Source organism: Melopsittacus undulatus, chromosome 14, assembly GCF_012275295.1.
Source record: "Melopsittacus undulatus isolate bMelUnd1 chromosome 14, bMelUnd1.mat.Z, whole genome shotgun sequence".
Lineage (NCBI taxonomy): Eukaryota > Metazoa > Chordata > Aves > Psittaciformes > Psittaculidae > Melopsittacus > Melopsittacus undulatus.
The window spans coordinates 3,787,678-3,799,442 of record NC_047540.1 but is presented as its reverse complement, the minus strand read 5'-3'; the positions used below and the strand labels follow the sequence as shown (position 1 = coordinate 3,799,442).

Genomic DNA, 11,765 nt, shown 5'->3' with positions numbered 1-11,765 from the left:
CAAGCCAGTGAAAGAAATCCCAGAGGCCATCACAAATTTGGAACATTTATTTTTGCAACTGATTTCCTTAAAAGAAAGAAAAAAAATAATAATAATAATCAGAATAATAATAAAAAAAAGAAACACAATAGCTGGATGTGCGTGGTACAACCCACATCAACCCCTCCTTCACCATCCCTCCCTCCATCCCACTGCACCATCCTCCTCCACCATGGAGCCGCCTCACGGTACCAGTCCCACAGTTGGATGCTGCCAACTTTCAGGGTCACTTTTGCTGCATATAGACAAAAATTGCTTCGATTTGCTGGGGTTTTGGTTGTTTTTGTTGTTTTCTTTTTTCCTGCATTTTAGTGTTTTCCTCTTTTTTTACGGTTTTATTTTTATTATTAAAAAAAGCACCACTCCAATCTGTAATACCAATAACCATCATCCATCTTAAGAACAGTATTTATAGGTTTATATATATATTTCTATATATATATATTTCTATGTACAGGACGTCCTTGCCTCGTTGTCAGATGAGCAGCTCAGTAGGAGTTGGAGAACACGGTGGTTTGTATAGCACTTGGATTTCAAAGGCTGCCTTTTGGAAGAGATGCCCTAAAAACCCAGAGACATCCAGCAAGGAGATTTAAAAAGAATTAAAACAAAAATAATCATCTCCCTTTTAAAACATATATACAACTCCCCCAGTCTCTGTTGCCTCTTTAGGACTAAATGGGGTTTCAATTTGCCTTCTTGCTGGCAACAGTTAACCTGTGAAGGGCTGCAGGATGCTCCATCCCTGTGAAGGATGCAGGTAGCCCATGCTCTGGGATGAAGCATGAGCATCCCTCCAGCCACTCTCCAGTCTCTGGGGCTCAACAGTGCCAACATTATCCCATCCCCAGGAATTTCAGAGGCTCAACCCATCCATTTTCATACAAAACCAAACAATTTCGGCATTCTGGGACCTCTTTGCACCTACCATGCAGCACCCTAGGACAGCACAGACCCAGTCACAGAGAGGTGGGGACTGGGAAAACAACACTGATTCATTCCAATTGAAGGCTTGTGACACAAGTACCAATGTTACCAGGCCCGGCTGTAATGGGACCATTCTGCAGGCTCTAATGGGGTCAAAAGACTATTTGGTCAGGAGACAGCATGGGCACATGGCAAGGTTAGACAGCAGGGATGGAAAGAAGGGGAATAATGTTGAATAGCCCTTGGAATAAGTTATTGTCAGGCCATGTGAATTATTCAGCAAGAAATCCAAGTGCCTGGGCCAGACTTCCCACTGCTGGGTGTCTGCAGGGCAGAGGATGGGACATCCCCTAAGGTGGAGAGAGGACAAAGATCTATCCTGGTGCTCTCCTCCAACCTGGGAACATGGATGGAAACTGCTCTTGGGTTTGCTTATCCAAGGCTCTGCAGCCTTGGTGCTGCGGTTCAGTCCAAAGACAGATTCCATGTCTTTCAGTCACGGAATAGATATGAATGTAATTCCCAGAGAGAAGGATCCCCAGATGCCAGGCAGGCAGGATGGGGAAGCTTCCCCTGCCCTGGGGAGATGGGACTGGAGGATGAGGGAACATCGAGGACAGGGGGAATGAAGGATGGGGGAATGAAGGATGGGGGAATGAAGGATGGGGGAATGAAGGATGGGGGAATGAAGGATGGGGGAATGAAGGATGGGGGAATGAAGGATGGGGGAATGAAGGATGGGGTTGCCCACCTGCAACCTTCAGCATACAGTGAACAGTTTCTCATCCGTTCTGCTCCATCCCCTCCCAAATGATCCCAGAGTGAAAGGCTCTGCCTGGCCCTCAAGACAGAAGCAGCCTCCCCTTAGCTCTTCCCCTCTCCTCAAGACTCCAGACCTGCATCCTTGTGTTTATACCTTCTTGAGGCCATTTGCAGGGAGAGAAAACCCTGACCACAGCTTTATTACAACCAGGCTAAGCAGAAACCCCCATAATTATCACACCATCAGACAGAAAAGGTGACATCTCACACCTGCCTGCAGCACGATGAAGCCAAAAATACATCAGGTACCTTCAATTACCAAGCTCAAGGTTTCAGCACCACTCACCCTATGACAACAGCATCACCAAAACCAACCATCCCACTTCACCAGCCCCAGAACAACCAAGAAAAGCCAAGCAGCATCAATGGACACCTGCCTACAGGCAGCATCCAGGATACACCCACATTCTGAGGGCTTCATTTCCAGGCACCAGAGATGTGTCATATGCAGTGATTCACAAGGGAAGGGTCAGAGACGGACCCATGGGCTGGCACCTTTGTGTCAGCCCAGGAGGAATCGATTGCTACAGATGGAGAAGATGGTTTGGAGATGCAGAGAGCCATCGTTTGCAAAGCTTTGCAAAGGCACCAGGAGGGGTCTGGGTCAGTCCCTGTAAGGGGGACTTTGCACACCCTGACCCCCACCTCCCATCCCTCATCCCAGCTCTGTCCAGGGCTGGATACACACAGGGTGACAACTCACAGAACTAAACAACGTGAAGATCAGACTCCTGGTGAGAACAGGCAGAAACAGGCTCCTCTCAGGGTCTTTGCCCCAGCTCAGAGTATGTCCCCACCAAGGGCAAAACCTGCCAGCGACCATCCGCACTCCTCAGAAGAGCAGCTTCAACTCCACTCACAACTCAAACAGCACCATCTCTTCTCCAATACTCCATCCTTCCTGCTGGGAAACGGCCTCGGCTCCTCCTGCCCTCCTCTCCAGCTGCTTCGGAGATGCCCAGGCAGCACCACAGGGCCGCATCCTGCACACACCAACCCCACGACTGCGATTCAAAGCGATGCAGGGACAGGATGAGTTGTAGCATCCAATCCGCAGCCATTCAGACACGCTGGGAAGGGAAGACGGGGAGGGGAGGATGAAGATGGGAGCAGCCGACACGTCCCCGTGTCCTTTCCTTGGCCTTCATCATTGGGTTTTCTCGTTGGGTCCTTTGCTGTTTCCTCTTCACCTTCAGCTCTAACGCAACGTCCGAGCGTGAACCGCGCGGTGGCACGACCCTGCGCAAGCCCTTGCCCCCTCTACTGGCTGGGTGCTATCTCGTCTCCAGGGACTCCAGATATTCCAGGGCTATGTCATAGCAGAAATGATACTGCTCCTGTTGGGAGAGAGAAGAGAGAATGGTGTGATCCCAAAGGAAGTCACTTCCCAAAGCTGTCCCTATCCTCTATTCTGCTCCAGTGAGACCCCACTCGCAGCACTGTGTGCGGTGCTGGTGTCCTCAGCATAAGGAGGACATGGAGCTGTTGGAGCAACCCCAGAGGAAGCCATGAGGATGCTCAGGGGCTGGAGCAGCTCCTGTATGGAGCCAGGCTGAGAACATTGGGGCTGTTCAGCCTGGAGAACAAGCTGCATGGAGAGCTCAGAGCAGCTTCCAGTGTCTGAAGGGGACTACAAAGATGCAGGAGAAGGGCTCTGCATCAGGGACTGTAGGGACAGGACAAGGGGTGATGGGTTCAGACTGAAACAGGGAAGTTCAGGTTGGAAATAAGGCAGAAGCTGTTCCCTGTGAAGGTGCTGAGGCACTGGCACAGGGTGCCCAGAGAGGCTGTGGCTGCCCCATCCCTGGCAGTGCTCAAGGCCAGGTTGGACACAGGGGCTTGGAGCAGCTGCTCCAGTGGAAGGGGTCCCTGCCTGTGGCAGGGGTTGGAGCTGGAGGAGCTTTAAGGTCCCTTCCAACACAAACCAGGCTGGGATTCCAACAGCCTGAAGAAACTCCACTTCTGACAACCACCCCCCATTGCTGTGGGAGGAGGTTGATCCATCCCCTAGATCCAAAGGTATTCCACGTGCCAACTGTTCACTCATCCACAGTCTGGGTGTGGGATTACTGGAGCCTCCCTGTCCCGGTAATTCCTCATCACAGCTTCTCTTGCTGCAGATAGCAAAGAGCCATTTTCCATCCCTAGCAAGGATTTGGTTGTTTGGGCGTTTGCTTTGCGTGGGGGAAGAGACACGAAGGGAAGTCCCAGGAGCTTTCACTTCCCAAAAACCCAAATGTTCCAAGCACTTTGAGGACTTTGGTGCTCAGGTCAAACCTGACCCACCCACAATGGCCAGGCTGGAGCCAAAGGGTGTGAGTGGGAAGGTCCTCCCAGAGCCTGCGGAAGGATTGGGCTCACATTCCCATGCTTCCCTTTGCAAAGCCGCCTATGGACAGTGTCAGCATCTTCCCACCCTTTGTTCCCCCTCTAACCATCTCCCCAGCTACACAAAGTCCTGCATGGCTGGGTCTTGGTTTTATAGCAGAAATCACTGAAATGGGGCTTGCCAAGGCAGCCTCATCCATCCTTGTCCTCCTTTACATGACCTGTTCTCCTGCACTCCTGCCCTCATACAACTCACAGTGCTCCAGACAAGTTCCAACGTTGGAAGTGCCCATCCCCATGAGATGTTGCTCCTTTGAGTATCCAACGAGCAAAATTAACCAGAACAGGGAAAAACCAACCCAAATCAATGAGGTTTCTGATGCTGCTGCAAGTGCTGGACTAAATGATCTTTTGAGGTCCATTCAAACCCTCGGGATTCTGTGATTCTGTGATTCCTGGTGTGACAGCAAGGACGGAAAGGGGAAAGCTCATCCCTTGGCATCCTCAGCAGCAGCATGGGGACTGCAGCTTGAGCACCAATCCCATTATCCCAGATGGGGAGGGGTGGCTGCTCAGAGACCCCAGGTGGGAATGGGCAGTGGGGGAGAAGGGCTTCAAAGGGAAGAGGCTGCAAGGGCTTAGATGAAAAGCACATAATGCTTTCTGGATTAAAAACAGGGATTGTTTCCATTCATCATCTTACAGAAAGAAACCCCATGGGCAAACAGAAGGGGAAGGTGCATGGGACAGCGTGAAACAGCGGCTTTGCACTGGGCTGAAGCTCCTTACACCAGGCAAGGATCCGGCCCCCCAGGGACTGGTGGATTGAGATTCCCAGAATAGCTGGTCCAGGTTCATGTGAGGCTGGAGGATGTTGGTGTCCTGATGTGAAATGTTGCCTTTTTCCTTTTAATACCCTTGCAATTTAGCCCAATGGGTCCGGTGGCTTCATGCTTGTCACATCAGCTTTCCATTATCTGCATCCCTCCCTCTGGCCCCCTCTCCCCTCCCTCACCTTCTCCTCCACTTTAATTCCTAATGCAAATCATATCCCTTCCTCAAAACCATTTCATTTTGCAACTTAGGGATTTTATAATCCAAACAGGGTAAACATTTCCAGCTGACTTGCTTTTAAAACATCATGAGGCACCTGGATCCTTCCACGTGATGTCCATCTCCTGTCTATTATCAAGGGCCTGAAATAGGACATGGGCTTTTTGCCCTGACCCGCTGCCACCTCCAGCCTCATCATCACAAAACATGGCTCCATCGCTGCTCCCAGCAGTTTTCCAAATAATTCCACTCAAAATGCAGCTCCCTTTTACACTTCCAGCAGGAATTTGTCTGACTCCACCTCGGAGCTGCTCCCAGCACACAAACCCTCTGATGAACTACAATTACATCTCATGAGTTAATGGGAATCTGCCTTATTCCTCCTGGGAAGGATTTCCAACAAGCCCAACACTGATGCTAAGGCCATGTGGGCACGGAGAGATGAAGACAAGCCCAAGGCTGCTGTCAAGAACTGTCTCACCTCCTTGTCCAACCCAGCCCATGGCATGCTCATCAAGACACCCTCTGCATGAGGATGCCCATGATGCTCATCAGGGTTTGGGATGGAGAAGGTGTTTGCTGGAGGGACGCAGGGACCCTGCTGGTGTCTGGTGCTTACCAAGGTCTCTACCATATTTGGCTTGTAGTTGCGGAGGGTCTTTGCAGCATAGAAAACATCTGCCATGTTGTGACACTTGAGCATCTCCAGGATCATGGTGGAGGCACAGAAGGTGCCACTCCGGCCACCTCCATTCCTGGTGGGAGAAGCACACATGTCAGTGGTGAGAAGATGGCACAAGTGCATCTTGGTGCTCCCACAATCCCCAGTTCTCCATCCATCCTTTCATCCCACAAGATGTCCTGCTGCAGGGGCTCATACCCCAGCATCCTCCCAAATGGGGGGACCTGAACCAGACCCACACGGCAGCAGGAGCTGTGATCCTGCCCTCTGGCCCTCACAGGAGCCACAACAGAGCATGAAAACACCTTTTTGGACCATCAGGGCTGGATCTTGGACTTCTGGGCTCAGCTGCCAGCCCTGCCATGGATCAAGTCCACTGTGTCCCTCTACCACCCTCTCCCCATCTGCAGGGTGTCTGTGGGCTGACAACCTGTTGGGTAGTGCTGGCTGGAGGAAGCATCCTACTTTCCATCCCTCCATCCCAGGCTGAAACAATCCCACAGCACCACTTCTGATCCCTGGCAGCAAAAGGGGAATGGGGAGAGGAAAGGAGAACACGATGCCAGTGTTTTATAGAGCATGTTCTCAAGCTCTCCTTCAGCTAATGAAGACAGACGAGGGTGTAACTGATTCCTGATTAAAGGCTCGCCTGCTGCCTCTCCCCATCTGTGAACGTGCCAGGTCCCATCTGAGGAGAGCACACAGGGGTCTTTGTGTGAGCATCCACCTCACGGAGGACACGGTGACCACGAGGTGCCTCATCCAAAACTCACATTGTGAGCAGCACCATCTGGGGACAAAGTCACCCTGGTGAGAGCTGTTCAGAGGCTCTCCATGCAGAACGATGGACACAGATGTTGGTGGCATCTCCCCCAGCACCAGAACCTGCTCCCCTCCAGCTGACACTCACAGGCAGTGCACCACAGTCCTGCCATCACCGCTTTCCTTCTGCCACCTCTCCACTTGGGCCAGGAGGTGCAGGAAGGACTTCTTGGAGTCTGGGGTGTCTCGATATGCCGACCACCGCAGGTACTGGAAGTGCCGGACCATCAGGTGCCCCTCCTGCAACTAGAAAAGCAAACCTCATCAGCTTGAACCCATGGGCTGCCCTCACTGGTCACCAGTGGAGGGCTGATGGAAGCAAGAGGGGGTTGCCACACATCAAAAAGAAGAGAGGAAAAACCCTCTCCTGGTACTTTAAGAGGGGCAGTTCAGCATCTCCTCCACAGCTCAAACTGGTTCCACCACCCCAACCCGCCCACTGATATGCCTTATCCCAGCTCACAGCATCTCAGGCTCATTCTATCACCCAAAACCTGTTACCAGACCCCTGAGCCTCCCCAAGGCTTCTCCATCACATCCTGGTCTCACACACAGAAGGTCTCAAGGGATGTGGTTTTGTTGTGTTTGCTGTAACCCAGGAGGCTGATGAGAAGCTGCCACCCACAGAAGAGGGGAGCAATAGAAGAACGCCTTAATACCCTGGTAATCTGGTTAGGGTTGAAACCTAATCTGGTTAGCAGGCTCCAGGAGGAGGATTACATCCACAAAGCTAAACCAGGCCAGGACTTAGCAAGCAGATGTACTTGCTCAGAATCATAGAATCCCAAACTGGTTTGGGTTGGAAGGGACCTTAAAGCTCCTCCAGCTCCAACCTCTGCCATGGGCAGGGACCCCTTCCACTGGAGCAGCTGCTCCAAGCCCCTGTGTCCAACCTGGCCTTAAGCACTGCAAAGGATGAAGAAGCACTCAAAGCATCAGGAGTACCTGATGGGATGAAACCATGGCTCACACACTCCAGCCACAGCCTGGGGCTTGGTGGTACATATGGGGAGCACACATTGGAGGAGAAAGGGGAAACAGATGGGGACCTTCAGCTCTTGGAAGGCTCCATCCACTCACTTCCAGATGCCTGATGCATGGGGTGAGCACCAGCATCCCCAGCCAGCAGGACCTGAGGTATTCCTCTACAGGGAGCCCCAACCTGGGAGTGGATGTGGGGGGCATTTGGTGCCTGCTCCAACCAGCACACCCCAAACACACAGGGGCTCTTCTGACCCTTCTGGGGGCTCTGATATGGCCAGGATGGGCTGACCAACTGAGCTGGAAGCCAGGAAGGCAAAGGGGGAAGATGACACAAGTGGAGTTAAACCAGGAGCAAACGCCTTGGACAGCCCAGGAAGGAAAGCTTTGGGATCCGTTCTGAAGCTCAGGTGAAAGCTCTGTCTGGCTCTGGAGGATTTGTGACACCCCCAACTCCTGGATCCCCTCCAGCCAAGGCTTGGCAAGGAGCAGCTCCATGCAGTTACCGGCGATCTGCTCCCTAAGGAAATCTCTCCTTAGATCCAGAGCTTTCAATCACACTGCATTTTAATCGAACATGGAGTATACCCTGAGCAAAGCACTTGCTGAAGGATTTTGTGCTGATACCCAGCAATGCCAGATGCTCCCAGCAGTGAACCAAACCCCTCTGTGCTAAGAGCCCAAATAATCAGGATTTATCTCCTCCGACCCCAGCTCCCTTCCCAGCAAAGCTCCCTAATTCCCATCTGGCCAATGACCTCCACTGGGGAATTGTCCTCAGCCTCTTGGCTGAGATTTAAAGGCTCAGTGAAGCCACCTCTTCATGGGGCCACCTGGGCACACACAGACATACATGAAGCCCCCCCAGCCTTGGAGCCAGAGGAGAAACCCTCACCCGTGTGATGTTCTGGACTCGGAAGAGACGGGACACGATGTCCTCATCCGCTGCTCCAGAGACGTATTCCACCTCCATTGGGCCGTAGTGCTGCAGCCCCGGCTCAGGCCAGTACTGCAAACAAGGCTGTGGAGAGAAGTAAAGCTCACCATGACCAGGAACACGTACTGGGACACAGGGAATCATAGACTGGATTGGGTTGGAAAGGACCCTAAGATCAGTTCCAATCCCCTGCCATGGGCAGGGACACTTCACACTAGATCATGGTGCCCAAGGCTCCTCAACCTGGCGTCACCAGGGAAAGGACATCGTGGATCACAGGCACCATTAAGTGAACTGAAGCAGTTGGTGCTGGACACCAAGAGGGGCTGCTGGTACCAGGGGTGGCCCCAAGACAGGATGTTCGACCCTCCACAGGGCCCACAGGCACTGATGGGGAGAGGATCCCTCTGCTTACTGAGGGATCAAAGCTGAAAGATCAAGGCCACCCCCAGCACCCATAGAGCCCTCTCCCCACTACACAAACACAACAGCTGGTGCTCCTGGAGATGGCCTTTGCTGGTCCAGCAGGATGCAGGATGGGCCCACACGCCTGATCCTACACAATGATGGAGCAGGGCTTGGTTGCTCCAAGTCTCCTCTCAAACCCCACTGGCTTTAGAAGCTGCTTTTCCATCATCAGCAACAACAATGTGGGATAACAGTCCCCCTCGTCCCATGGCCACGACATCCCATCAACCCCAGGAAAGGGCTGAGGAGCAAATCCTGCTCCCCCTCCACGTGTTCACCACAGCACTGATGGATGGCTCAGTCCAAGGGTCATGGATGAGATTGTTTTCACACTGTGACAGCTGAGAAACCAGCACCGACATGGAATATATGATGTTTGTCACCTCACTTTAACAGGGCATTTAGCATCTCAGGTCACCTAACGGCTTGGGCCTAACTGCATGGCAAATGGCTTTGAGAAATAATTGGTTGTTAATAGGGGCTATAAATCTCCAAGATCTCAAAGCCTTCTGGACTCACAACCATCATTTGGATATTAAAACTTCCTTCGGCAACCTGGAGCTCAAGTGAGGGATATACCCTCCAAGTCACCTCTCGGAGCTGCCTGCTGTAAAGGTTGATTTATTACCTGTTGCTCCTAAACTGGTAAACATTTAAGATCAGGCTAAATATTGTAACAGAGACATCCCTAAGGAAGAGCTGCCCAGGGAGTGAGGCAGGGCTGAATAATGGTGAAAAATGGCCGAGTTCCCATTGGATGGTGACAGGGGACAATGGCCACATCAGGGAACTGGGAGCTGGGGGAGGATGGCACAAGAGCAGCAGCAGCTCCTGCGAGGCTGAAGGGCATATCTAGGCCATGGAATGAAAGAAGAGATTGGGAGAGAGAAATCAAATCAATCTTGCTGTGGTTCGCTGCAGCTGGGGTCAGAGAGAGCTGTTTGTGCTGCAGACAGGAGGTGCTGGATGGGGATAACTGCATATATCCAGTACTTGTATATATCTAAATAAGTAATAGCGTATTCATTGTATTTACACACCAGTCAGCACTGGTGCCGCATCCATCCGCATCCCTGCGACAAGTGGCACAACTGCTGTTTTGGGTCATTTACATCGAATATGTGATCTCAACTCGTAAAATAAGGCAGCTAATGAAGTCTTCAGACATCCATTAAGAGTCTATAATGCTGATTTTATGTAGAAATCCAGTAAGTTTCCTCACTGAATTAACATTACAGACCTGTAACAGGCTTTTATATCTGCTCTGGTGGCAGCAAGAGCACTCCAGGCATTCCCCTGGGAAGCAGTGCACCCGGAGAGCAAAGCAAGGTTAAGCATGGCCCCCCGCTCCCATGCTCCTGTCCCCTCTCCCCTGGGTGACAGTGAACACCTCCCCTTGCTTGGCAGATCCCACCACACAGTAAATCCCATAGGACAGCCGCTTTGCAGCAGGCTGCTTTATACAGCAGCATTCACAAGCCACCAGCGCCCTTGGAAGATAAAAGCTGGAAATCCCTTGTGCCTCCATTTCCCCTTTGTAAAGAAAAGGAGGATAAAACCTAGTTCTTTACAACAACAAGGTTATACTCGTTGTTAACTTTGTGTCTCCCTGGGGCATCCACAACGATCCTGGTACAATAAAGCAGCTCCAAGAGAACACCAGTGCAATGAAGCCAGGCTGGTTCGCTGCTGAGCGCATCCTTAGCCCTGTGCTTCCAGGGGGGTAAATCCTGGATGCTGCAGCCAGTCCCACCTCCCCTTGCAGAGGGGAAGGAGCAGAGCAGGGGCTGCAGCACTGCAGATGCTATGGGGACGGAGTAGGACGGGGCCAACCCTCACTCACCCAGGCAGAGTTGGACTGGTTGAGCTGGTTGAGCATGACGATGGAGGTGCAGCCGTAGTCGTACACCAGCCGCCAGAAGTCGGTGGTGGTGTTCTGCAGTGGGTGCAAGGTGACGATGAAGGCAGCGCTCTTGGTGTAGCTCTGCAAAGAGGGAAGAGGAGCACCATCCAGGACATGGCAGTGGTGCTCGTGGCACCAGAGCCACCTCTGAGCAGAGCTGGCCTCCCTGGTACAGCCTCGGTCCCTTCCAAGCCCTGGTGCTGGGGGGGATGCTATAAAAACAGGTCAGAGTGATGCCTGCCCTTGGTCAGGATGAGAGCTTTCTGCTCTCTTTCCTACTTATTTGTGCAATGACATCACCTTGGAGCCAAGAACAGATCAAAGTCACCGGATGCAATGCAGAAAGCACAACAAGCAACAAACCCTCTCATCAACTTGATCAGAACAGTAAAACACCTCTAGAAGTGCAGTGGGATGCAGGCAGAAGTGGTGGCTGCCAGATGACCCCAGCCCCAAGCTCTGCACCCTAGCTCTGGATTAAAGCATCATCCATGGCATCACCCCCACCCACAGTGCCCCAGTGCTGCCAGGCACTGAGAGCAGCAGAGAGACAACCACTGCCCTTGGCTCAATGTATTTTGGAGGAAGAAAAGGAAACCCTCAAATCAAAGGCCCCTGGAGACTGCAAGAAGGAGGAAGGGTGAAATAAATCAATAGCATAGAATATAATGGAATGTTTTGGGTTGGAGGGACCCTAAAGATCATCCAGATCCACCTCCGGCAATAACAAATTACTGCACTTCATCATGCTTTGAACAGGATTTGTCCCCTTGGCCATCCTGACACTGGCTTGCCAAAGGATG

The 11,765-nt window shown here is 52.0% G+C and overlaps 1 protein-coding gene across 2 annotated transcripts in view; it reads right to left on the bottom strand.

Annotated features, from left to right (window-relative positions):
* Positions 1-1,667: 1,667 nt before the first annotated feature.
* The window catches only part of PTPRU (protein tyrosine phosphatase receptor type U), a 55,070-nt gene continuing 44,972 nt past the window's right edge, over positions 1,668-11,765 (bottom strand). Inside the window, exons 26-30 of one of the 2 annotated variants that reach the window (XM_034069217.1) lie at positions 10,903-11,043; positions 8,550-8,675; positions 6,762-6,919; positions 5,789-5,924; positions 1,668-3,125 (exon numbers count right to left, since the gene is read on the bottom strand). In XM_034069217.1, the coding sequence (XP_033925108.1) occupies positions 3,063-3,125; positions 5,789-5,924; positions 6,762-6,919; positions 8,550-8,675; positions 10,903-11,043 (624 nt within the window). In that variant the 3' untranslated portion in view covers positions 1,668-3,062. The remainder of the gene's footprint in view (positions 3,126-5,788; positions 5,925-6,761; positions 6,920-8,549; positions 8,676-10,902; positions 11,044-11,765) is intronic. The other variant, XM_031043807.2, reaches the window with a different exon arrangement.